General features: G+C 47.2%; 1 protein-coding gene across 3 annotated transcripts in view; it reads left to right on the top strand.

The window, feature by feature from the left end:
• Positions 1 to 3,381: 3,381 nt before the first annotated feature.
• LOC142584973 (protein argonaute-2-like) overlaps positions 3,382 to 27,381 on the top strand; it is a 44,313-nt gene continuing 20,313 nt past the window's right edge. The window contains exons 1-2 of one of the 3 annotated variants that reach the window (XM_075695371.1): positions 3,382 to 3,451; positions 3,759 to 3,885. In XM_075695371.1, coding sequence (XP_075551486.1) covers positions 3,434 to 3,451; positions 3,759 to 3,885 — 145 coding nt within the window. In that variant the 5' untranslated portion in view covers positions 3,382 to 3,433. Of the gene's footprint in view, positions 3,452 to 3,485; positions 3,625 to 3,758; positions 3,886 to 19,780; positions 19,979 to 27,381 lie in introns of those variants that run through there. The other 2 variants (XM_075695380.1, XM_075695388.1) reach the window with 2 other exon arrangements.

Below are 27,381 nucleotides of genomic sequence, written 5' to 3'. Positions count from 1 at the left end.
GTGACAAGCAGTCAACTAGCATGCTCGATTTAATCAGGTGTGTTATACGTGCTTCCTTGATTCTAGCATGTTTTTAGGCGCATTCTTAATTTAAAAAACAAAGGTTACGGCGCTAAGCAGACGAGGACGAAGAGAGACTAGAACGTGTCTCACTTCGTCCTCGTCTACTTAGCGCCGCAACTTTTGTTTCCAAGTCCTGAACCAACCAGCTCCGCAACAAGTGAGACACGTTCTAGTCTCTCTTCGTCCTCGTCTACTTAGCGCCACAACTTTTGTTTCCAAGTTCTGAACCAACCAGCTCAGCAACAAGTGTTGTGAAATCCTTAATCATCTTTTTCTTCCTCAAACATTCTCTGTCTACCTCGTACCGCTACCTATGCTGCACGGGTGGATGTTGTAAGCGTGCCCTTTGGAACGGGTAGTGGGTTGTGCCTCCAAGTTCTTGTTATTATTTGCCTAATGTTCTACCTATATTTAAAGAAAAGAAAAAGAAGAAGCGAAGAATTTGCATTACCAAAGTTTCTGCACGCCTATTGGGAACTCTGTTCTTGTACGTCTCCGTTGTATGTCATCGCCCTACTTTTCTTCCACCCAACTTCTAATCGCCTCTTGCTAGCCTATATTGCGGACATGTTTACTTCCCCTGTCTCTCGCTGAACCCAAAGGCTTCAATGAGGCCAGGGGAGCCTGAATCGACCACTGGCAAGATATCTTCCCATTCGAATAAAACGTGCTCCATCGTTTCCCTAACTTTACCGCAACTAGCACATGCTCCTTCTTCCTTGTTGTACCTCGCTGGACAAGTGCGCGTTCTAAGGCCACTACCCGTTCCAAAGGGCACGCTTATAACATCCACCCGTGCAGCATAGGTAGCGGTACGAGGTAGACAGAGAATGTTTGAGGAAGAAAAAAGATTAAGGATTTCACAACACTTGTTGCTGAGCTGGTTGGTTCAGAACTTGGAAACAAAAGTTGTGGCGCTAAGTAGACGCGGACGAAGAGAGACTAGAACGTGTCTCACTTGTTGCTGAGCTGGTTGGTTCAGGACTTGGAAACAAAAGTTGCGGCCTTAAAAAACAAGCCCACTTTCCGAAACGTTCGTTCCCGCTTTCAACTTGTTCCCGTTTTGCCCACAGTACACTGTTGTGACGCTACCATTTTGTTCCCGTGGAGCCTATATATGGTCTTATGTGGCACTCGCACCGCCGTTTCAATAGACTGTCGAATGTCTTCCTTACCAGCTGGAAAACATAAGGGAGCGTAGCTGGCTGTATACAGGGTGTCCCTGCTTTCATGCACCAAGATTTGAAAATATGCGAATGCAACGTATCTGGACAAAACCAAGGTAATGCTGTTTGCCATCGCTTGGGGTTACTCTGATTATATTTTGCATTCCGCCAAATTACATAATTAGTCTTAATTGATTATCCAACTTCTCAAACATTATGACGGGATTAAAAGTGTCAACGAGAAAATTGTAAAACAACATGAAAAACTCCCGACAGAGCTTTCTGTTGCTTAGTACGTGCTACATAGAAGTGTTTTTCCGAGCGTGAAAGAAGCCTGGGAATACAGGCAAAGTTCCTCGAGCGGCCAGTCGCGCACTCCGTTCATGCCAATAAATCATCATCATAATCATCACTTGCATCGTATCGTGCCACTTGTCACGCTATGCGAGATTCACGCCGCGTAGCATCAGTACGTGCGCACTTTGCATTGCAGATACATATTATTACACCCTGCAGGTGTCACGCCATGTGACAGTTGCATACAGGGAACGGACAGTCAGTACAGGGCCAGGAAATACACTGTACTTCGGGTAAAAGAATATAAATACCTTAGTATATGGATAAACTAAGGCAATAGATATCTGGAAACACTGGAAAAAAACAATAACAACAATGCGGCCCTAACGAAACATAGGGCGCTATGGGGATGCAACAGGTGCGAGGTGCCCCGGGGTATGTGGAAAGGTGTAATGGTTCCTAGACTTACATTTGGATATGTGATTGTTTGCTTGAAATCAGGGGTACAATCAAGACCCGGTGGCAACCAAAGGTCAATGGGACGTTTCGCATTGGGCGCTAACGGGAAGACTACAAATGAAGCTGTGCACCTTGATATGGGCTGGACATGTATTGAAGTGAGGGAAGCTCAGAGTAAAATTGATTATGAAGAACGACTGAGCAATATGGAAGAAAGGGAATAGGCTAGGAGGGTGTTCAGATATTTGTACAGGAAGAACATTGATTCAGGGGCGGAGGAAACGAACTAGGAAGCTTACCCACAAGTATGCGACCGGTGTGGTGAACAACACGGCAACAAAAACGTCAAGCGCAAAGTCAGAGAGTGTGAGACAATCTCACGGGTGGCGTCAGTGGAAAAGAAACCTGCCATGAGTAACTACTTAAGAGGAAAAACAAAATAAGGAAAGAAACAATTTATGATAACTCAAAGGGAAGCTCTTTACTTTTCGAAACGAGATCAGGACGCTTTAGAACGCGCACTTGTCCAGCGAGGTACAACAAGGAAGAAGGGGCATGTGCTAGTTGCGGTAAAGTTAGGGAAACGATGGAGCACGTTTTATTCGAATGGGAAGATATCTTGCCAGTGGTCGATTCAGGCTCCCCTGGCCTCATTGAAGCCTTTGGGTTCAGCGAGAGACAGGGGAAGTAAACATGTCCGCAATATAGGCTAGCAAGAGGCGATTAGAAGTCGGGTGGAAGAAAAGTAGGGCGATGACATACAACGGAGACGTACAAGAACAGAGTTCCCAATAGGCGTGCAGAAACTTTGGTAATGCAAATTCTTCGCTTCTTCTTTTTCTTTTCTTTATAGGTAGAACATTAGGCAAATAATAACAAGAACTTGGAGGCACAACCCACTACCCGTTCCAAAGGGCACGCTTATAACATCCACCCGTGCAGCATAGGTAGCGGTACGAGGTAGACAGAGAATGTTTGAGGAAGAAAAAGAAGATTAAGGATTTCACAACACTTGTTGCTGAGCTGGTTGTTTCAGGACTTGGAAACAAAAGTTGTGGCGCTAAGTAGACGAGGACGAAGAGAGACTAGAACGTGTCTCACTTGTTGCTGAGCTGGTTGGTTCATGACTTGGAAACAAAAGTTGCGGCGCTAAGTAGACGAGGACGAAGTGAGACACGTTCTAGTCGCTCTTCGTCCTCGTCTGCTTAGCGCCACAACTTTTGTTTTTTAAATTAAGAATGCGCATAAAAACATGCTAGAATCAAGGAAGCACGTATAGCACACCTGATTAAATCAAGCAGGCTAGTTGACTGCTTGTCACCGCACCCGTTTCAAAGGCGATACCAATAAATCATCATCATCGTCGTCGTTAACTTCATCGTATCGGTGCACGGGACCAGGAACGTGCCACGCGCGCCACGTAGTCTCGTCGCCTTTTGGAACCAGCCATGGCTCCGCCTCGGAAGGTGAGCACCGCTGCTGAAGGAGCTCTTCGCAGGGCTACGGGCAAGGCTGCCACGGGGCACCGTACTCCTCAGGAGCACTGGGCAGAGAGCAGCGCAAGGCGCAGCTCGCCATCGAACCGTTCAGATCGGGCGGACAGTTCAGATCGCTCTCGTGATCGTTCTTTTTTTCGATGGTAGCCCTACATTCTTTTTTTCTCATGCTTGCTCTTATCCTTCGTTTATTTCTCAATTCGCAGGCAGGCGTCAAGACCCGGCTACAGCTTCGAGACCCTCTGTTTTTATTCTTCGTTTATTTCTCGATTCGCAGGCAGACGTCAAGACCCGGCTACAGCTTCGAGACTCCCCACGCGCCGGTGAACAGTCGCCCTGTTATGGCGTCCGTAGTACAAGATCTGCAGCGCGCGGAACACAAGCCGTGGCTTCTGCAAAAGCAGGTACCTATATCTCGAAAAAAAAAACGAGAAAAAGGCAATATTATAGCCTTTTGAAGCTTTAGTCTGTGGTTCACCGCCGATTGTATTGCCTAGGCCTAAGCGGTAAAGATGCTGGTTTCGGTATTGAGTATGGTATGAGATCCCGAGAAGGGCGGACCGAGTGCCACATTAGACACGCCGGCATGCGACTTAGATGCGTCCGTGTAAAATTCACTGCATTAGTACTTTGATTTTAGTTCTAAAAAATATCACCGCACAAGCACTCCGTAGAGATGGTTAACCAGCTAAGCAGAAACCTGCGGCCCCCCGGTGTTTATCACTAGATTAATCCCGACGGTCCTTTAAGCGACGGCTTGGTAGGCTCCCGAATCCTCGGAACGCAGTTGGCGCTCGCGCTCGGCTGCACGAGCGTGTTGCGCCCGGGCTGCAGCATCGGCACGGCGTAGAGGAATTCGTTCCCGGTTCTGCTCGCGGCGTTGCTGATCGAGCCGCCTGCTCCTCGGGAGTACGTATTACGCGTGGCCTACCCATTTCGGAGCAGGAGAGAAACTGCTGCTTGCGCGCTCTGCTGCGACTGAGAGAAACGTCAATGCTGGCTCAGCTACTGCAACACCACCTAGACAGCACTAGGCCTTTTCACTCCGATCCATGACGTCATGTTACCTGGCCCAACTGCCATAGAATCTAATGGGGATGCTACGGAGTAGGCAACAGTGATTTTGACGGCTGCACGAGCGTGTTGCGCCCGGGCTGCAGCATCGGCACGGCGTAGAGGAATTCGTTCCCGGTTCTGCTCGCGGCGTTACTGATCGAGAGCCGCCTGCTCCTCGGGAGTACGTATTACGCGTGGCCTACCCATTTCGGAGCAGGAGAGAAACTGCTGCTTGCGCGCTCTGCTGCGACTGAGAGAAACGTCAATGCTGGCTCAGCTACTGCAACACCACCTAGACAGCACTAGGCCTTTTCACTCCGATCCATGACGTCATGTTACCTGGCCCAACTGCCATAGAATCTAATGGGGATGCTACGGAGTAGGCAACAGCGATTTTGACGGCTGCACGAGCGTGTTGCGCCCGGGCTGCAGCATCGGCACGGCGTAGAGGAATTCGTTCCCGGTTCTGCTCGCGGCGTTACTGATCGAGAGCCGCCTGCTCCTCGGGAGTACGTATTACGCGTGGCCTACCCATTTCGGAGCAGGAGAGAAACTGCTGCTTGCGCGCTCTGCTGCGACTGAGAGAAACGTCAATGCTGGCTCAGCTACTGCAACACCACCTAGACAGCACTAGGCCTTTTCACTCCGATCCATGACGTCATGTTACCTGGCCCAACTGCCATAGAATCTAATGGGGATGCTACGGAGTAGGCAACAGTGATTTTGACATCACCGCTTTTATTACGCCAGCCTTGTCAATGGAAATTTCGGGCCAGGTAACGTGACGTTATGGGTCGGAGTAAAGAAGCCTTGTGCTATGTAGATGGTGTTGGCTAATCGCGCGTCTCACTTTCTCTTTTTTGTCGCGCATGCGGTTGCGTCGGAGTAGTTTTCGGCGTACAGGCGACCGACAGATGGATGGACGGACGAACGAATCGGCTAGCCCCCCCCCCCCCCCCCCCCCCCCCCATATACAGCCTCGCTGAAAAAAAAATTTTGCGTCTTTACGGCGAAACTACTAGTGCAACTTGAAGTGCCCAACAATGTTATACGCATGCTTTTTCACGCTGCCCTGAAAAAAACTACATCATTTCGCCGAGCTTATGATCTCGCAGGCAATTTACTGACCGTCGTGGTGTGTTTGTCCCTCCCTTTCTACCCATTACCGTACGTAAATTTCCTTAGGCCCCCAACCTAGACCGAAGCGACAGCTTGTCTATAAAGAGGTTAGTCATCCATTCATACTGTGGCGGGGAGACAGATGGGTGGAATATAACGGAAGATTTATGTACAAAGAATGTTTACAGACTATAGAAACCATATGGCGCAAGCGGGACAGTAGCAGCGCTCGGCCGATCATCTTTTTCCTCTGAAGTTCATGGAAGTGGCTCGTAACACATGACCTCCCAGCCGGGCAGAGCGGCGTCTAGACGTTGAGCGGGCTGAAAAGTACGGTGTGAGCTGTAGGACATGACCAACGCCAGTGCATGGAGGAAAGACGTTGAAGCACTTCCCAGCGGCACGATTTCACAGTTCGCCACCGTAACCTGTCGTGAAACTTTTTGACGCGATAGACATTTTTCAGAAAGGCCGTCGACACGATGACAGCGTTTCCGGAGTAGGACGAGGGACGCGTGAGAGAAGCGAGCGCGTTGGTGACGGCGGTCGATCCTTGTGCGATAACTGCGATTAGCCGAGTCCCGCCTGCGCGCATGTGCGAGGATGCTGCTCCAACGAGGCGAAGGCCTTAGTCAGGAGAATGTCCCCCATTTTGCCTTGCCTTACAGGAAAATTTTGTAATTGCCCAGGTAAAACTAAAACAATGCAGAAGACACTCGGCCGATCGAATTCTTTCTCTACTTTATTAACGCCACTCATAACAATACTTCGAGAAGAAAAAAAGGAGGGAGGGAGAGTAATGAATTGGGGCAAATTTTGAAGCATCTCAATTAATTAAGGGTTAAAAGAAAATTGTTGAACTCTCTTTTTTTGCCCGTTTAGAGGGGTTATTTGAAAGCTCAAGTTTCGCCGCTTTTCTGGGAGAACCAAACTATAGCAGTTTCATATTTAGAGAAAATGGGGGTTGTAGAGAATGGGGTTATGTTAGGATGATGAGTGCGCAAAGTTTGAACTGTCTCAGTGAATTAGTCGCTTCGGAAATAGCTACTGAGTACTCATTTACTCCCTATTCGTAATTTGATCCACGCACCCGGTTTTCCGCGTCTCCTCAGTGAACTAAACAAAGCACGCTATATTTCGTTAAAATAGGAAGCGCGTGGCGGCCGATGTAACAAAAAAGCGTGAATTGCGTAGCTTGATTACAGCCTTTGTAGAAACTCTATCATAAACGAACCGCATAGGTAGTTTTCCCAGTATTTTGAAAAGAACTAAATGGGCTCCAGTTACATTTGCGAATTCATAAAACCGCGGTTTGTTCAAATAGTAACTGGAATGCCAGTGCATTTCGTTGAACACTTTCAAAATTAATATCTCGGAACTGGTGGTGTCCAGAGAATTCGGTTCAAGTAGATAAGGCATGCGAACTCAGCGGCTATAATTCGCAGATGTTAATATATGGCGTAAAGTAGTTAATTGAAACGTTAATTTGCGTAATTGTGGTAACTATTAATTACATATTTCGATTTCTCGTAGAAGTAATGGCCGCCTCATCGAGTAATTTAGATCAAGGGTTAGAATTTAGCTATCTTCCATAGGCAATCTAAAAATATTGCGTTTGTGCTTTGAACCTCTTCGTGACGTTATTTATTGCGGTTTCTATTTTTACATTAAGATTATTTGATGGAGTTCAGCACTCATAGTTTTCCAAACACTGCGAAACAATTAGTCTCTGCACAAATGCGTAACCATTGCAAGTTATTGCATTTATTACGATAAGGTTTGTTAAAAACTATGAATCTCCAAAGTAACAAAGCCATTTAAAGCCAGACGGACGAAGTTTAGACAGATATATGCACTTCCATACAGGCTGGGACCGTCATACTCGCAGCCCCCTTAAACACTAGCATCCTATCTTTCTCTCTAGTAATCCTAAAGCTTTCTTTGCCTCTTTCTCCCGTTTTTGTTGTCGGTCGGTGGTTGATAGTTGGGGGTTGATAGTCGGTGGTTGGACTCAAGTAAACGTTCATTCATTCGTGCTATTCGTTTGCATTGACAATCGTCGTCGACGGTTTCTGCACAATGTTTTTGTATATGTGACTACATGGGATTACGTGACGTGTTAGATGCATATGTCTAGTTCACATCGCAGCCCCCCCCCCCCCCCATCGTACTGCTCATCTTGAAGGCCACGCTTTTTTATACACTCAATCTCATTCCATGCAGGTTCCCCTAAGCAAATCGGGCATATATTAAAAAAACAATGTTCCCCTTATTTCGCGGTGTACTTATATGCAACCACAGTATACGAGGGTAGGCGCCAAGCTAGTCGGCGCTCCTGCCTATTTCTTCGTCGGTGCTGATGAAGTCGCGTCAGCATGGGGCGCCATTCTGGAGTCACATTCCGCCATATTATAGAGCTTTAGAATAGGGGCCCCGAGCTTTGCGGGTGTTAGCGTTGCGGCAAGCAGGAGTGAAGAGTTTTAGAATAGGGCTTTGCGTTTGCGGATACCGTCTTGCGCTGACAGCGCCAGCACGGCGTCAAAGAAAAGCTATTAGAAATAATTAAATAAAATGTACCATTTTATGACAAGAGTAACATCGAATTTCGTGGTTTCGCATTTAATTCCAGTTTAGAAGTTATTATATTGCAGAAAGCAATTAGTTGCACGATTTCATGATAGACTGATTCGGAATCAGCGAATCATCAAATTCGGAATCAGCGGCATCTAATGAATCAATCTTCATAACAAAAGCTAGCCGAGAGAAAGCGATAACCGCACTCACTTCTCCTAGCTTGCTAACTTCACGCGTTACCACGAATCGAGCCCAGTTTGGTGCTAGGTTACAGCCGTCGCTTCGATGGGTGCCGCCATGTTTGTTGACGCAAATCTTTTGGGGCAGCTTTTGGGATTCCCGCTAATCAGTGAAATAGCGTTGCCGACGTAAAACCCAAACGCAGTTTGCGTCTCGCGCATGCGCAGCGGCTTCGACGCTATTTCTCTAGGGCCCCTATTCTAAAATTCTCTATTGTCAAGTTACGTAGCGGCGCCATTTTGGATCAGAGACTCCGTGGAAACCCTGTCGACCAGTCTGATGCTGCCGCATCTCGACAAGATGATCATGGTGATAGCTAATGTCATGCCCCATGAATCGTGTACGCGACGATAGTCACCTAGCCTGCGTGAGTTAATTATGCGTTACTATATTTCAGTACGACGGAAGGCTCGACGCGTTGGTAGGGAGTCGTGGAACGTGAAGTCAGATCATCGTTTTGATCGTCGTCGGCCACTTGTTGCGCGGCGCCGCAAAAACAAAAGGATAGAGTGGTGCTGTTCCGTCTGTGTAGAAGGAAAGGCCAACACACTTCCTTTTTTTCTATAGGGTGCCCCAGATAGCTTTTCAACAACCAACAGGTTGGCTCTTGAACAGCTAGGTTGTTCAACAAAAAAAATATATTTATTTAAAAACACTTTGCAAGATACAGCTTTAAGACATACGGTGTTCGGTCGTATATTGACTTCTGACGACCGAACACCCGTATAGGTCCTGTATATAATTGTACCTTAGACCGTGTTTCCTTAAATGTTTTCTCTTTTTCGCTTAACAGCTTGGCTAAGGCTAGAAGAGTTGACTGTTGGGCTAGTTGGTCGTCCATATTTGAAGAGGCAGCTTAGCGCAAATAAACCCACGGACACAAGGAGCGCTTGTCCTTGTCTGTCTTCCTTGTGTCCGTGGGTTTATTTGCGCTAAGCTACCTCTTCAAATATGGACGACCAACTAGCCCAACAGTCAACTCTTCTAGAATTCATTTCTCGTACACTGGGCAACTCCTTTTCTGTGTATCCTAGCGCTTGTCCTTGTCTGTCTTCCTTGTGTCCGTGGGTTTATTTGCGCTAAGCTACCTCTTCAAATATGGCTAAGGCTAGGTGGGACACATGATATCATACTACATGGGAGCGCAGACAAGTGGAAGAGCTTGCGTGACAGGATCGATCATGCCGTCAGAGCTCTCTCCGAGTGCTTCGGAAGGTGCGATACAGTGCACACGTTATTCGAATGAAAGTTTTTTGTTTGCGGGCGTGCCGCAAGGAAGATTACAGGATAAAAAGACGTTCCACACCTGCACGATAAAGAAAAAACGAGGTGCTTCTCTTTGTTTTCGCATTTCGCCGCAGCGCCATGCGACAGTTGCTGCTGCTGATTGATTGATTAATTGATTGGTATCGCCTTTGAATAGTCACCCAGCCTGCTTCATTTAATCACGTATGCTATACATGTTTTTCATTCTAGCATTTTTGTATCATCATCAGCCTATGTTTATGTCCACTGCAGTACGAAGGCGTTTCCTAGCGATCTTCAATTCCCCCTGTCCTGCACCAGCTGATTCCAACTTGCACCTGCGAATTTCCTAATTTCATCGCCCCACCTAATTTACTGCCGTCCTCGACTGCGTTTCCCTTCTCTTTGCACCCATTCTGGAACCCTAATGGTCCACCGGTTATTTAACCTACGAATTACATGACTTGCCCAGCTTCATTTCTTCAGTTCAGTTCAGTTTCAGTTCAGTTTTATTCCTTAAAGGCCCCCATTTCAGGCGGTGTTACATAAGGGGCGGGATTACATTTGTAGTGAGGAAAACAAACAGCGATGGTGATTTAACATTGAAGGTGATCTGTTACGCGTTCTTGAAAAGCAGGTGTTGAAGCGATGGCGACGATGTCATGGGGTAGGCCGTTCCAGTCCGTGGCTGCTCGAAGAAATAACGAAGCTGAAAACGTAGTAGTACGTGATAGTGGGCGGGCAACTTGAAGGGGATGACTGGTGCGGTGAGATATGCGTGATGCGGCGGCGATATACGGTGCTTGATTGAGAGGAGAATAAAAGAATTTGTGATAAAGGGTGAGGCTAGCAATGCGACGACGAAAAGAGAGGGGTGACAGTACGGATGTAGCTTTCAAGGATGAAACACTGACGTCATATGAGTATGAGGAGTGAATGAATCGGGCAGCACGATTCTGCACAGCTTCCAATGCGGTGATTAGATATGCTTGATGTGGGCTCCAGATGGGGGATGCATATTCTAATTTGGGTCTTATAAGTGATTTATACGCGAGCAATTTAACACGTGGTGGGGCAAGACGAAGGTGACGTTTTAGAAAACCGAGTGTTTTGTTTGTTGCTGAAATGATGTTACCGATATGAACCTGCCATGATAGATTAGAAGAGAGGGTGACTCCTAGATATTTATGATTGTACTTGCTCAATCTGTGTGTTAGAAATTAAATAATGAAAGAGATATGGATTGTGACGACGAGTGAAGGACGTGAGTTTACATTTACTAGGATTGAGGGACATTAGCCAGTTATTACACCAATTTAGTACGTTGTTAAGCTCTGTCTGAAGAGTGTATTGATCGTGACAGTTATTAATGGTGCGGTAAATAACACAACCATCTGCGAAAATTCGAATACTACAGGAAACATGCAGGGGCAAGTCGTTAATATATATTAAGAATAGGAGGGGACCGAGGACAGAACCTTGTGGGACGCCTGAAGTAACCGGGAGAGATGTAGACAGATGGCCGTTAAGATAGACTGACTGAGAACGGTTAGTTAGGAATTCTTCAATCCGTTTGAGAATATTAGGGGGTAGGTTCAGCTTTGAGAGTTTTAGTAATAGCCGGCGGTGGGGAACCTTGTCAAAAGCTTTAGCTAAATCAAGAAAGATGGTGTCGGTCTGCTTATTACGGTCTAGATTAGTGTGCAAGTCGTGAAGGAAAAGCGCTAGTTGGGTTTCGCAAGAGAGGCCCTTACGAAACCCATGTTGTGAAGGGTGAAAAAAATGGTTTCGGTCCAAGAAGTTTACGATTTGTGAGTAGATGACATGTTCCATGATTTTACAAGGCACACTAGTCAATGAAATGGGGCGGTAATTCAAGGGCGAGTCTCTGTTACCTGATTTGTAGACTGGAACGACCTTCCCCGTTTTCCAATCAAGAGGCGAAATTCCTGAGGAGAGTGACTGTGAGAAAATGAGGCATAAATATGATGCACAAATTGATTCCACATTTTTCAATAGTTTTGAATTAATCAGGTCCATACCAGCTGATGATGAAAGTTTCATATTATGAATTATGGATTAAATGCCTTCTTCGACGAACGTGACTGCCGGCATGGGGGTTTCTAAGTTAAAGGGTGGTAATTGTGAAGGTGCGTCGAGTTCGGTAGTGAACACAGATGTGAATGCATGGTTAAATATTTCTGCGCAGTCATGGTCAGTCATCGCTTCATTTAAATAATTCGTCAGTTTAATATCGGGAGGATGTGTTGGGTTTAAAACTTGCCAGAATTGCTTGGGGTTTCTTATAAGTAAGTTTGGTAAGTCATTGTGATAAAATGAGTACTTGGCGTTACGAACAGAAAGTAGGTATGATTTTTCGGCCTCGAAGTATTTTCCCCATGCGGGCAGGCGTGTCGTTTCGTTTGGCGGTACGAAACAATCGTTTCTTTTTGTTTTCGAGTCTTTTTAAGTGCTGGGTAAACCATGATGTCAATGATGATGTCAACCTCTTAATGTCAATTAAAATATCGCCTATCCTTATTTGTTCTCTGACCCATACCGCTCTCTTCGTGTCTCATCATCATCATCAGATCATCGTTCTGATCGTCGTCAGCCACTTGTCTCTCTCTTTCTCTCTAGTTCTTTGCGCGATTCTCAACTTGTTCTCGAGCTTTCTTGTCAACCTACAAGTTTCGGCCCCATATTTATTTATTTATTTATTTCACATACTGTCAATCCCTCTTGGGATTATAACAGGAAGGGCAAGTACATATGGTAGTATTTACGAACAGAGAATATAAATACATTATATAATTATAGGTGTGTTATTGCAAAGTTTTTGGCTTCGCTAAACAAAAGAATTAAGTAGTTCATCACAAATGCAATATTTGGGTACAATATACTATAACAAAGAAGAATCTGAGAAAACAAGAAACCAAACAAAATAAAAATAACACCTGAAAACACATGTGACATATGATACCTAATGAACATGACAAACAGGATGCAGTCATGCGCCTGATGCATCACACAAAAAGAACACTCGTAGATTAAAGTGTTAGGCTATGAAGATCGGTAATAAACCTGAGTATGTAATTCAGAGCTGTAAGGCAAGGAGATGTTCTTCCACTGAATTAGCAAATGTATCTAATGAGGGGCTGTTACTAATGGATTCTCAATTTATTCCACTCTCTTATCGCTAAAGGAAAGAATGAATTCGTAAAGCAATCGGTATGAAAAGAATGCTCATTGAGTGTTTGTGTGTTTTTATGCCGCGTTGGCCGTGTTTCATTTCTGGAGATGTATCTAGAGGTATCAATATTAAGCTTGTTGTGTAAGAGCTGGTACATAAGTTTAGAACGGGCTAGTACAGCTAGGTTTTGCACTGTTAGGATTCCGGCTTTGATAAGTAGTTCGGTGGGCGAGTCTGTTAATTTATGTTTATTGTATATATACCGTAGAGCTTTCCTTTGTACACCTTCTAGTTTTTTAATTAGTTGTTTAGTGTATGGGAACCAGATAACATTTGCGTACTCAAGGACTGACCTGACGAAAGTTTTGTAAGCCAGAAGTTTTGTATCGGGTGGTGCTAGTCGGAGGTGTCTTCCAAGAAAGAAAAGGCGTTTCATTGCAGTTGCTGTAATGTTATTTATATGGGAGTTCCATCTGAAGTCATGTGTTAACGTTAATCCGAGGTACTTGTGTTCATGAACTCGTATTAGTGGCACGGTGTTAACGGCATACATAAAGCTCGAGTTACTTTTTTTTCTAGTGATTGAAAGAACAGCAGATTTATTAGTATTGATAGTCATTTGCCAGTGGGCACACCAGTTAGACACAGCTTTCAAGTCGTTGTTTAGTGTTATGTGGTCATCATGCGAGCTAATATTTCGATAAAGAATGCAGTCGTCTGCAAATAGCCTAATGTTTCCTGTGATTCTTGTGGGTAGGTCATTATTAAAAATTAGAAATAAAAGGGGAGCCAGAACGCTTCCTTGGGGGACTCCCGATGTTACCCGGGCTGTCTGGGAAATCTGTCCGTTCACTTCCACAAACTGGGTACGGTTAGTAAGATAGTCGCAAATCCAGTCAATTATGGGGCCTGTACCTAATGTAATCTCAAGTTTCCTTATGGGCTTTTTGTGTGATACCCGATCAAATGCCCTCGAGAAATCGAGTAGGATGAAGTCGGTTTGTCTTTGTTGGTCGATATTAAATGATATGTCGTGGGTTAGTTCCAGTAGTTGAGTGATTGTCATCACTGTCATCATTAGTCATCATTTGTCATTGTCATCATTGTTGAGCACCGGTAGAATGCACTGATTGTACACCTTTCTTTTCAATGATAGTAGTAAGCACCCAGTGAGGATCTGACAATGAATGTATAGATCTCCTTAATATTAGAATACATCTCCATTTTTCTGTACATCTGCTGTGAGGCTATTTGCCAAGCCCTCATGTGTTTACTTTCCTAAAACGATTGACCATATTATCACATTGTAGCGACGGTGAAAAACATTAGCAAAACTGCAAATCATGAAGCTAAGTTTTTTCATTCGGTGAACCTGCGCCCACAAAAGGAAGTGCCACCCTAAACAAAATGATAGCGGCGAGTAGTCAGCGATCGTCGAAATCTGATGAGTGGGTCAAGCACGTCGGCTTTTATACATGACCCGTCGAAGATTCAAGCTCAATCGCTGGTGTCCGCGTGCCTTCCAGAACGTACTACACAATTCGAGTAGCGCGTACAATGAGATTACACAAGATTCGGTGGCCACAAACAACGGATAGTACCATCGATAACATTCGCGAAACTTGCGATAGATGCAGGCGCGTTCTGTGCCAAGCGATAACGCACAACATTTGTTAGCCGGTGATAAGTGGTCACCGTAGAAAGATAATGTACACGTGTTAAGGCGCGTCCTCACTTGCGGAAATAAGAGAGCGCAAAGCGGCGCGCTTACTTCGGCATGCGCTTGTGGTGTCTTCTCGTTTCGTGTCCCGTCTACGTTTTGCGCTGTTACCCCAAGGATGGAAAACCAACAAGCCCAAGCTGCAATTCTAGAGAATTCTTGCCGCGAAAGCACCTCCCGCGGCGCGCGTCATTAAACGCGCCGCCTTGCGCGCGCTTATTTCCGCAAGTGAGGACGTACCTTTACACGTGTCAATATACGAGAAGTACAGGCACAGCACTAACGCTATCAACTGAAAGGTCGCACTATGGTGGGAAAGAAGGGACACACACACGCGCGCGCGGAAAGCTTTTAAGGAACTTTTACCTAGCCACAACAGCGAATACAAACAAAAAACCGCATTGAACTTCAAAAGGTTACACTGACGTACCAGCACTTGCGCAGCTGCTAGGGTTGCCAACCATCCCGAATTCAGCAGGACAGGCCCGAAATGTCCCGACTTGACCCAGTCAGGATGGCGAATGCCTTGACTTTCGCTTTTTAAAGCTAAGCTTTCGATGTGTCACTGATTCGTCCATGAGCGACAGCGCACTGCAGGAAAGCCAACTTTCACATCTGCGTCGAACACTACAGTCTACATTCGCAGTACAGCGCCAGCACTGACTGGATGGCCGGTCGCATTTCTACAACTGCTAGTAGGTACAGTCTGGCGTGACGTTTCTCGCGGCGCTCGACGTTTCTGCGCAGGCGAGAGTAACAGCGGGTGCGAGAAAGAAAATCTGGGGGCCTTTGCTCCTTGAATATGTGACTCTGCCTAGGCACTACAGAGGAGGTTTCTTAGCGCGTGTTGTATGCGTTTGTCCCCTAGACATGCCAGCATTGCGGAGTGCGGTCGAGTTTACGCTCCGCCGCTGGCTGCCCGGGCGGTGAGGCAGTGAGCACGGACGCCCCATTTGGTGATCGATGTGTCTGAAGGGGCAATGTTCTGACTGGTGTTGTATAGGTATACGGGGTCGCTTTTTTCGTCGCGACGATAGATTGCATATTTTACAAGCACTGCTCCGGGAGGGCACATGTAACCGGCAAACGGAGGCCTAAAGATAGCACCTGAGATTATAAAACAGCAGGCGGCGCAGGATCACCAGGGCACCCAAGGGGTAGCGGGGGGTCAAAGCTGGAAGCAGGGCGGCCCATGGGTTGGGGCCGCGGAGGCCGAACCGTGCCAGTGGGTGCTCGCATAAAAAATTGGCTGTCCTGTCCGATTTTATACACCCCTGGCACGCGCAGGCCTCGGCGAGCCCCAACCCACGCACCAGTCCGGATTCTAGCTTTGCTGTCCCGGTTGCAGCTTTGTTGTCCTGGAGGCGCCACCAATAATGCGAAATAATGACACGTTGTTTCACTTAGTAAAAAAACCCGATTGAATAAATATAATTGCGTCCAGCCGCCAACTTGCGACGCTAAATTCTGCACTACCGCGCCCCGAGACTTCTGCCGGCGCACCTAGGGACAAACGCGTACAACACGCGCTAAGAAACTCATCCGTAGTGCCCAGGCACAGTCATATATTCAAGGAGCAAAAGTCCCCACATTTCCTCTCTGATCACAAATCACAGATGTTTCCGTGGGAGCAGTAGGGACCGTAGTAGAGTCCGGCCCGCATGTATTGAAAATATAGAAGGCAGAGCGCCTTAGCAACCGCGGTTGGAAGCAAATGGCAGAAAGGACGCCGGTCACGCTCGACGCCCCTGCAACCGCTATGAGAATACATCGCGCTATCCTAACGCCTCATACGCTAACCTAATCTAACCAAATCTAACCTGACCTGACCTAACGTTATAACCTAACCAAACGTGGCTGAGACGAAAATACAATAATCGTCACGGCGTAACCGCTGCGAGAATACGCCGCGCCACCCTAACGCCTTTTACGCTAACCTAGCCTAACGTAACGTAATTTAACCTTAACCTAAGCTACCGTCGGCGAGACACAAAGCCAATAATCCTCATGGGGCGGTTGCTAAGGCGCTGTGCATTTATTTCACTCAAAGGCGACCACTCAGAAATGCTCCTCAATATCCGCGGACAGCAGGATACGACAAGCCTGCCAAGAGTGAAAATACTGCACCAGGATAGCAGGCCTGGCCTCTACTACCGCCCCTACTGCACCCCCGGAAAAGATCATTGGTTTTTTTTATGTAGAGCGTCGTAAGGGGAAGAAAGGTTTAATCCGGCGCGACTGACTCAGCACCAGCACCGCAGGAGCGAAAAAGTCTGTCCGACGTACCTTCAGACACAGCGATCACCAGATGAGGCGTCCGAGCCCCCTGCCTCACCGCCCGGGCAGCCAGCATCGGAGAGTAAACAAACTCGACCCCACTCCGCAATGCCGACACGCCTAAAGGACAAACGCATGCCTCACGAGCAAAGAAACTTCTCATCCATGGTACCTATATTCAAAGTGAGAGATTAAAGGCGCAAAATCCCCCAGATTTTCTCTCTCGCCTCCGCTTGTACTCGCGCCTGCGCAAAAACGGCTGGCGATCCCTCAAATGAACGTCTCGTGGGTCACGCCGCCTGTCAAGCTGCTAGTCACGGCCGCAGTCGCAGTCACATTTTTCTAGATGAGCTCTGCCACCTAACGGAATCGGCGAATCTCCATAGCTCGGCCGCAAGACGGCTCGAGTGTCCACACTTGTCGTTTGCTATGTTACTCTATAACGCTACCCAGACGAACTGTAGATATGTGCATTGCATTACGCGCACCACGCAATGCATTCCCGGCCGTCACCATGGGTAGGCCGCAGGTGCAGCGCACGGCAGAAGCAGAGGCTAGTGTACGCGAACGCAAGTGTAGAGTCGGCCATAGGAAAGTGTATGCGTGTAATCAACACCTACTTGATCTAAGATAAAATCTATGCAGTTGAACGAAATGTGTCTTCATTCAATTTTAACGCTCAAAAATACAATCCTAAACAAGCAATCAAATGACATATGCATAGCATCGACTCGCTTAGCATTTCTTGGGTTCGTTGCGTGGTGGTTGGCTGTGAACATTGATTCAGTTCGCATTGGGGAAAGCTTCGCGTTCAAGCGTCATTCTTGAAGAAAGGAGCTTTTATTTCTTTTTCTACTGAATAACTATTCATACACAAGATTTTCTTTTTACAATTCCTGCACAGCTAATTTGAACATTTTTATTTTTTTCTTTATTTATGTGTGTGTGTTCTAGTTGTATTATCATAAACATAGTAGCGGTTTCGATTTGTTGTGGTTCCGGTTGTTGTATGACACAACTGTTCGCAGTATCTCCATCGCTATTAGGAGCTGTATAGGCCAGGCCTCTGTACTACACCTTGTTGTAAATAAGCCGAGACGAGAGGAAATGCTATCATGCTGATAACGCGCATGCCGTTCGTTACTGGAAAGTACCGGGCTCGCAGCGTTAAAGAAAGGAAACGCATCAAAGCAGATGACGATTTTTGTTGTGTGGCAGAAGGGGCACTCCAAAGGGTGTAAACTGTTCTTAGAGTGAAGAACTCAATTTCTCTATCCCTGAGGGTCAAAGAAGGTTCAATGACGCATATCTTTTTCCATTTTCTTAATTTGATAGGCTTCGACTATAATTCATTTCATCGCTGTTTTTTTATGTTTTTATGTTGTACAGTAATGTGGTCGTACATATTGGGACACATCCATTTGATGCACAGCGGGCCACCAAATGCCAATAGTTATCCTAGCGTTCTACCTTTCTCTGACATGCTCTCTCAACCTAACAGTGGCGCGACGACCAGACGCAAAATTTAAAAAAATGCATTAAAAAATTTAGTGGCGATTTAGTGGTAAATGCGAAAGAAATAGAGTTGCCAAGCTAGTCGACTCGCTCGCTTGCCCACAAGGAGTTCGTAACTCGGAAGGACCGCTTAGCGGCGATGAATGGGACATAAATGCTTTCGCGTTCACAACTCGTAAGAAGTGCTGATGTTTCGTCTGATATTTTTAGCTGAGGGGCAGCTGACAGAAGCGCCACGACCAAAGCGCCCAAAAGGTGCCTCAAAAATAATGTAAGAAAAGATGATTGTTATATATCCCCCTACCCAGCGAATTCATTAGTGTGGCCTCCGAAATGGTGCAGTCTCATAGGCCACGTCGCCGACACTACCATCTTGCTCAGTGGAATCGCAGCCTTAGCGCATAGAACGTGTTCGCAAAGCACAGTTCACTTCGCGCTCTTCGTGCAGCTTAACCGCTGTATTTAAGTTAGCTCATTGCCTGCGAAATTTAAGCGGGATTACCACAGGGAAACAAGCAAAATCGCGGTCGTGCCACGTCACTGTTCACGCAGAAAGCATTCGCCGATATCCTCAAAGCTCACGAGACCGTCTACTAAAGGTGCGACGCGTGTGTTGGGAAGAGCGCGTGTACACCATCCAATCCCGCACGTCCAAAAGCAAACGCTCGAATTTAGTAACAGAACTTATCAACATATACGAGTATGTCGACAGCAATTGGCAAAGCTCCGATCATATGCCACTCCAGCTAACGGCATGAAATAGTCACATACAATATGATATGCATCCTCACCCACCAATTGCACTCACCTGAAAAGCGAAATCGACCTGTTTACTACGCATATAGCAATGAGAATGACAGAGCTCGCGAAACACATAAAAAAAAGCAAGCATGTACGCCTGATCGCTGCGCTTCTCTCCTGTAAACACGAAGACTAAAGCTGCAGCAACTAGACTGCTCGTGAAAAGCTCGCATGATGGCACACAGCGCATTGATGTAACATAAGCGATAGCTGCGTGTACATTATTTGCCGTCTGGAATGCGCAAAGTAGGCAGAAGCACACGGCGTCTTTCACAACAAGGCGTCGAACGCTGTGCATATCTTTTTAAGACAGCCGTCGTCTGCTAGCTGCTTGCGCATGCGCAAGCAGACATCTGCCGTCTGCTCCGAGTCCGCGGACTGTCCGCGACGTCCGGTCCTTGAAAAACGAAGGCGATTCTGGCAGCTCTCGGACTGGTGTGCGGAGCTTCCAAAACTGTTCGAGAAAATCGAATACGGGACAGCAGTCTCAAGCAGTCCGGGACTGTCAAGGACTGATAATCGAAGAGGCCCATTAGCGTGACGTACTTCCTGTCGCCAGTTTCCGCGGAGTGTCCGCTCTTGCTTTTCATCTCGTCACGCACGCGTTGCGGTGCGACGCGTTCTGTATGCGTTGTGGTGCGACGCGTTCTGCCGGTAGTCTTTTGTGTGTTCGCTGTACGAGTCAGCAACATGATGCCTGGTGATGATGCTTCCAACAATCGTCCACGCTATGGCACCAGGGGCCGTGGACGAACAGGTGAGCGACAAGCCTTTTTGCGATATACGAACAGAGGCGTTCGCGCTGCCGGCGCGCTTTCACAGTATTGAAGCCGCTCGTACGGTTCACGCGTCGCAGCATAGACTTCCAGAAACGATACAGACGCGTAGCGCGTTCGCCTGCAAAAACGAGGCACGCACCCTCAAGTTTCGTTCATTTGGCTTACGCTCGGTTGATACAATCATTCCTTAATTGGTGTTGAGCATATAGATGAAAGGCAAGGGGGTAATGTGAGCCGAGGGGTATTTAGAGTTCGAGAGCGATTTTCGCTTATGCTTACGTACACAAGCACACATGCAAAGGATGTTTCTTGGATGCCCGGATCAAGTGGAGGGTGTAGGCGTGAACGTATAGCTAGCTCAGTAGGCCTGAATGTCGCCGGCAGCATACTCGGTAATTGTCGGTTTTGTTTGCAGTTCAACCACTTCTTCAGCGGAGCCAGTGCAGGTTTCCGCCTTCCGCTGCTGTTGTCAGCGTTATGCCTGTTACGACTGGCCTGTGTGGTGAACAATTTGTCGCGCCGCCGTGGCAACGGCGAAAACCCAAACGTTTTCAATATGCCGAGCCGCCCGCCACCGTTGCAGAAACTCCAAGGCTGCCGAAACGTCGAAAGGACGTTAGCGTTCGTGCGCGCATTCTGGCCAGGTCTCCTCCCCCGATGCTAGACGATGCTAGACGCTCGCAGAACACCTTACAATCTCGGCAATGTAGGGAAAGATTAGAAGGCGACCCACCGGTTAACGACCTTTTATGTTCCATTAGCCTCTGATTAATGCACCGCCCCGTTTGCCCTACGTAGAACTGGCCACAGCTAAGGGGAATTTTATAAACCACACCCATACGACAGTCAGTAAAACTGTTGTTCTTATTGTGCTTCACTGGACAAATATCTGTACTTTTTCGCCTTTTACCTGCTCCTTTTTCCTATGCACGGCAGCGCGTATCTTACCTAACTTATTGGGAGCAGTGAAAGCAACATCAACATCATATCTATTTACAACTTTTTAAAGCCTTTGCGACACTGGCTGAATTTACGGAATAGCCACTACTCTTTTTTTTTTTTTTTGCTTCTCGGACGGCGTTCTAAATATATGCGCGGGTCCGACCATAAAACGCGCGCGCGACAGGCGGAGTTGCGCCAAAATTTTTGGCATCCTTAAAGGGCCCTTCATGACGCCACATAGCTAGGTTCTTGTTATACGATGAAAATTGTTACGTGCCCTCTAGGGAGCGTTCTAGCGCAAGAATTTCTCAAATTGATTGGTTATTATAAGAGAGATAGAAATGTTTGAAGTCTCGCGAAACCATGATTTCAGGAGGCGAGCTTTACTGCCAGCATGGTCTCGACACTTGCCCCCGTATAGCCAAAGTTCCTTCCCTGCGTTTTCTCGTACCGGAGTCGGGGTAATGCGTCACATACACGTCACGTTCATCGCTTTTTTTTTTTCATGCGCATTTTTTTCTTCGCGGCGCAGTTTCGGTGACGGTCACGCACGTGATTCCACGAGCTGTTGAGTTCTTCGTTTCGCTCTGTGCCAGCTATGTGCGCCATCTTGAGGGTTGTGCACGAGAACAGCTGCGTTGCTGTCTGGCTGCTTCTGCGGAATGAATCCCACAGTGAGAGCATGGTTGAAAAGGCTGGCCCGACTCGTTGATCCTTACCGCGATACATCGCGTCGTTTTACCGCTGGTCCGACTAGTGGTATAAGTCAGCGCCACATCGATACTGAAGTAGGCGCGAGCGGTTCAAAGAACAAGACCGCGCTGGAACGCGGCAGAAAATGTAAGTTTCCGTCACCGCGCGCGGGACTACACGACGTGGGAACAAGCATACGAAACAGAAATACCCCTCCTGCTACGGTGCGAAGTAAAACAGACACGCGGACATCTCGCTTGTATGTTTGTACGTCTATTGAAGCAACAGATGAAATAACTGTTGCCTTGAGTAATTCTCAGTGACATGTCCCTGAGTGACGTCACAGCACTGCGAATACGTAGGCGCACTTGTGCGATTGACGTCGACTCTCCGGCTGGGAGCGCGGCGCCCGCGAGGAGAATGGCAAACGGCGTTCGGTTTGAAATTTCAGCTGTTCTCGCGGCGCGTAGCGGTGTAATACTTTGCAGAGGCGATTGTTGGCGCGCACTGTGTGCTCTGCGCTTGTCAGCTCAAAATTGCCTGACTTGGCGAAGGGCGCCGCTACGCCGCCCGTTCAGGTTCGAGCACTGGTATTGTTCTGCACTTTTAATATTTAATAGTCTGCGAAGGTTTAAGATGAAAGCCGTGCGCTGTGAATGTTATGTTTCATCACATTTGGTTGCGGTACGTCTGCCATTCTAAAACATTCTCAGGAATAATTCATTCAAGAAAGTGAGACCTGGTTTCAGCAACATCGCAGGTTCAATAGTATAGCACGATACCTTGTGCTATACTATACTTTCCCTATGCGGCAGGCAAAAACAAATATCGTCCATATACCTAAAGGTTTGTGGAACCTCACGGCGACAATTTGCCTGCAGTCTCCGCAATTGCGATTGCAATAATGGAAACGAGGGCACATCTCCGGCCTAGCGCAGCTAGACGGTAGCTGACGCGGAGGTACGGTTCGGCACGAGTGGTCCGTTAAAGGGGCGTTAAAAAGAATCACTAGCCGCGTTTACATGAATGTGACATAAGTATCTCGTAATAAATTTCAAGCGTTAACCATCTGACGTCAGCGAGGTAATTCGTTGGGAAGGCGTATCACACCACGTGCGCCGAGCAGAAGTACTTTGGGATAGAGAACGCGTATTTCAGCGGCACATGCCAACAGATGCATATACTGTATCAGGAATTATCGGACTGCATTCGCTGCGGGTTGACAACCGGCGACGGTCGCTGTCGCACTGCTGGACATCCAAACAAAAACGCCAGCTAACGAAGCAGGCTGTACACGATTTCTTTTCACTCGTGAGTACATTATGCTTGGTGAAACAGTGCCTTCTTTGTCAATAATAAATGACATTACCATCAACGAGTTATTTGATTATCTGTATTAACTAGCCCAACCCGCCGTGGTTGCTCAGTGGCTATGGTGTTGGGCTGCTGAGCACGAGGTCGCGGGATCGAATCCCGGCCACGGCGGCCGCATTTCGATGGGGGCGAAATGCGAAAACACCCGTGTGCTTAGATTTAGGTGCACGTTCCAGGTGGTCAAAATTTCCGGAGTCCTCCACTACGGCGTGCCTCATAATCACAAAGTGGTTTTGGCACGTAAAACCCCAAATATTATTATTATTAACTAGCCCAGTCCGCTTTGAGGAGATAGAAGCCGAGATGTCCGCGCTGGGCCACCACTAGACATAGCAACAGTTGCGGATGCGTGCGGAATTTTCCTATTGCGATACAATACGGTACGTTTCCACAAAATAAACGTCGCGTAAATTTGTCCACGCTGGCAAATGGAGAACCTGACGGAATGTAGCCGAACTGCCGGTGCAATTCACGAGGCAGCGAAATAAGCTTATCGGAAGTGAGAGCGCTAGCTTTCAAATCTGATGCTACGTGGGTTTAGCTTGCTGGACACAAAAATACGCATCCATGTAAACGGTGGCGTATAACTATAATGTGATAAGTCATATCATAAGAAGCCAACAAACACTGACACTAAGGACAACACAGGGGAAATTACTTGTGCTTAATAAATGAAATAAAGAAACGATAAATTAATGGAAATAAAAGTGTATGAAAAAACAACTTGCCGCAGGTGGGGAATGATACCGCAACCTTCGAATTTCGCGAAACGCGAAGGTTGCGGGATCGTTCTCCACCTGCAGCAAGAAATGCGAAGGTTGTGGGATGGCTCCTCACCTGCGGCAAGTCGTTTTTTCATCCACTTTCATTTCCATTAATTTGTCGTTTCTTTATTTCATTTATTAAGCACAAGTAATTTCCATTATGCTGTCCTTGTTGTCAGTGTTTGTTGGCTACTTATGACTAATAAAAATCGGGCCCCTCGGTAAACCCCCTTTCTTCTCGTTTATTACATAACGAGGGTCTCGAATCCGGTAACATTGATACCTTCAGCTAGCATGTGTCGGTTTATAGACCGGTTGCCTTCACCCAAAAAGATCACGTTCTCGTGACGCCTGCGGCAGAAAGGATGTTCTACGTCCGCCGCCAATGTCTGTGAGTGGTGGGGCTGGCTAACACTCCCAGGGCTCTACAAGGAAACATAAATACCCAACAAAGTGGACGGGGAAAAGGCGCCGCGGTAGCTCAAGTGGTAGAGCATCGCACGCGAAATGCGAAGGTTGTGTGATCGTTCCCCACCTGCGGAAAGTTCATTTTTCATCCACTTTCATTTCCATTTCGTTTCATTATTTCACTTATTAAGCGCAAGTAATTTCCCCTATGTTGTCCTTGGTGTCAGTGTTTCTTGGCTTCTTATGATATGACTAATAAAAATCGGACCCCTCGGTTAACCCCCTTTCATCTCGTTTATATTACGATAAGTTATACGATATGCTTCTGCCGTATCCGTTTAAACGCGGCTACTTAAAGGGACACTAAAGGTTACCAGAAAGTCAAGTTAAAGTGGTAGAGCAATGTTCTAGAACGTCTAAGGCGTCAATATAATCGCGAACAGAGCTTTAGTAACCGAGAAATTGAGGTAAATGCATGACACGATTTGAGACCCCCCAGCGACATTCCGGTACTAAACCGATGACGAAACGTCTCCCCGTAATTTATGTTACTAATACTCAACTACTCGTATTAAAATATCACTTCATTCGATTATAAGACGGAAGAAAATGCTACTTGTCTACGTCTATTCGATTCTAGGAAAAAATAACATTTTGACGTTACCCTTCAGTAATATGGGTGTTCGAAAGGTTTCGTTTTCGCTCGACTCTGCGCCGCGCACGCTTTGGAGTTTCAGTAGTTTCGTTATCGCGTCGTGCTGTGAGGGTTCTGCTCGCGAAACTTTCATTTGGAACAAGCAGCGAGAATGCCACGTCCATGTGATGTGGGAAGCCCTCGTTGCTTTCCCGCTCCGGAGAGCCGGTGTCGAGGCCGCCGTCGTAGTACGCAACGACGCCGGCAGTGCGAGCCCTCAGAAGCAGGTCGCGCTCGTCGGTGCTCAAATCGCTGAAGTTGAGCCCACCATCGCGAGCCAATCTGTCGGTGTCAGGGTCCATTGCGACGAGCGTCGAAGTTAGCGTCATAGAATGAAGTACCAGCTTATGGGCGTCTTGCGCTGGAGTTTGAGGTATAGTAGCGGCGCCTGGTGGCGGTGCGGGAAACGACATCTGGGTCGTGCCAGCTTGGGTCGTATTGAGCCCTGGCTGTGGCGAAGCACGTTTCTAGGCAGAGTTTTGCGTCGATTCGCACATTTTTATGCCCTGTTGCGAGTGCGAAAAGGCTCGTCGCTTCTCATAGACCACGCCGACCACGCTGCGAGCTCGCTGCAGCCTATAGTTTAACGAAAACGGACTCTCCGTGTGCCGTGGGACGTAACGTGGGACGTAATTCGTTTCTCCTTCCGCTAGCCACCATACTCCCGCTTTCGCTCTGCTGTCGGCTCTGTCTTGGCTCTGTTTCTGGCCGCGCGTTCGCGTTTTGCGCAGAAAAGCCGTAGCGCCGTCTGCGGACGCCGTTCTACTCACCGATGGCGCAACGTCACTATGAGACCATGACGTCAGTTCTCCTCGATCGGAGGGCGGGCGATTTGAACTGCGCTAGAGGTACGCGGACGCTTCAGAACGCATTTTCTCTTAAAATAAGTCTCTCCTTGGCACGAAACAAGCGTTTCGAGGTTTCTGGGATGGTATTTCAACAGTCCACGTTGACTTAATAGTAACCTTTAGTGTCCCTTTAATAATTTCAGAATGATAAAGCATTCTTTCAAAAGTCTATCTTCGGTAATTTCCCGGGGAAATTGATTATTAACGTTCTAATTTTCAAATTTCGCGACAATACCCCACCGCCGGGACGTCAATGTGGCGTCATTGATTTCAATATATCTGTATTTCGGATATTTTGGCTGAGTCAGTGTTGTTCAAACATGTTAAATGCACGTTTTCGTTCCTTTAGGGTGAAACGTAGTCCGTTTTTGCCGATCAAAAATTAATGTGTGCCCGAGCAGACACCATCAAAATCCATGACGTCACAGCTAGCTAGTGCGGGTACATCAAGGTGATGTCGCCATTCGGCTTTCGTTTTCGCGTCTCATCTGTCATGGCAAAAGTGGATTTTATCATTATTGTAGAAGGGTAATTTACTATTACAGCTTTAGCTTTTTTATATTCTTTAACGTTGTCGACTGTACGTCGCGCTATATAGCCACTACGTCACTCGCCGCGGTTGGTTAGTGGCTATGGTGTTGGGCCGCGGGTTTGAGTCGCGGCCATGGCGACCGCATTTCGATGGGGCGAAATGCGTAAACACCCGTGGACTTGGATAAAGGTGCGTGTTAAAGAAACCCAGGGAGTCCAAATTTCAGAAGCCCCCAACTACGGCCTGCCTCATCAGATCGTGGTTTTGGCGCGTAGGACCCCACATTTTTTTCAGGCAATCACGTCGCGCGAATGCTTCCTAGAATATTATGCACGTAAGCGAGATTGTTAAATGTTCAACGCCCCTCACGAATCGGGTTGCGTGTACCGCGCGCAAATTTCACAAATGGTCGTCGCGTTTCTCGTAGGTCTACCGAGAGATTAAGCAGCGACTCGGGGGCTTCTGCGAATGCCCCGGCTACTGTCGTAGCTTCTACTGTTGCCGTGGATGTCCCGAGAACGATATTTCCCGTGGTTATTGACGGTTCGATTGAATTTCGAGCACAGTTATGTTGATTGTTACTATGCTTCTGACAGTGCGCGGTATATTGAGCACGAACAATTTAGCAGTTCAATTACGCAGTGGGCTGGTGTTGCATTCGCTGCTCTGGCTAGTTCAACGCGTTCTCTTGTTTGGACAATCAGCTGGGCTACGATGAGCACTTCGAAGGCTTGAGCAACTTCTAGCCTAAATGTCGCGGCGAAGGTTCTCGCGTTGGACTCATTGCAGTGGGCAGAGGCGCGAACACGTGCGAATTCAGTCAGTTGAGAGGACGCCTCCTTTCTTTTGACGAGAAAATAGCTGGCCCGTAATGTCTCACGTTCCGTCCAACTTTTCTTCCGTTTTGCCTTTCGTCATTGATTAGGACGCTTCTATTATTGCAGGCACAGGTCACTTGGCGCGAAGAATAAGATTGAAAACAAAAATGAAATGTCCCATTTAAAAGATTTAAAAAACTCGCCCTGGTCACTATGGCGCTCAGCTGCTGAGAACGGGGTAGTAGGTTCGATTCCCGGCAGCCGCATGCCGATGGGGCCAAATGCACATGTACTTAGATTTATGCGCT

This window comes from Dermacentor variabilis, chromosome 1, assembly GCF_050947875.1.
Source record: "Dermacentor variabilis isolate Ectoservices chromosome 1, ASM5094787v1, whole genome shotgun sequence".
NCBI classification, from domain to species: domain Eukaryota; kingdom Metazoa; phylum Arthropoda; class Arachnida; order Ixodida; family Ixodidae; genus Dermacentor; species Dermacentor variabilis.
Note: the sequence above shows the minus strand (reverse complement) of the source record. Positions and strands in the feature narration are given on the sequence as shown.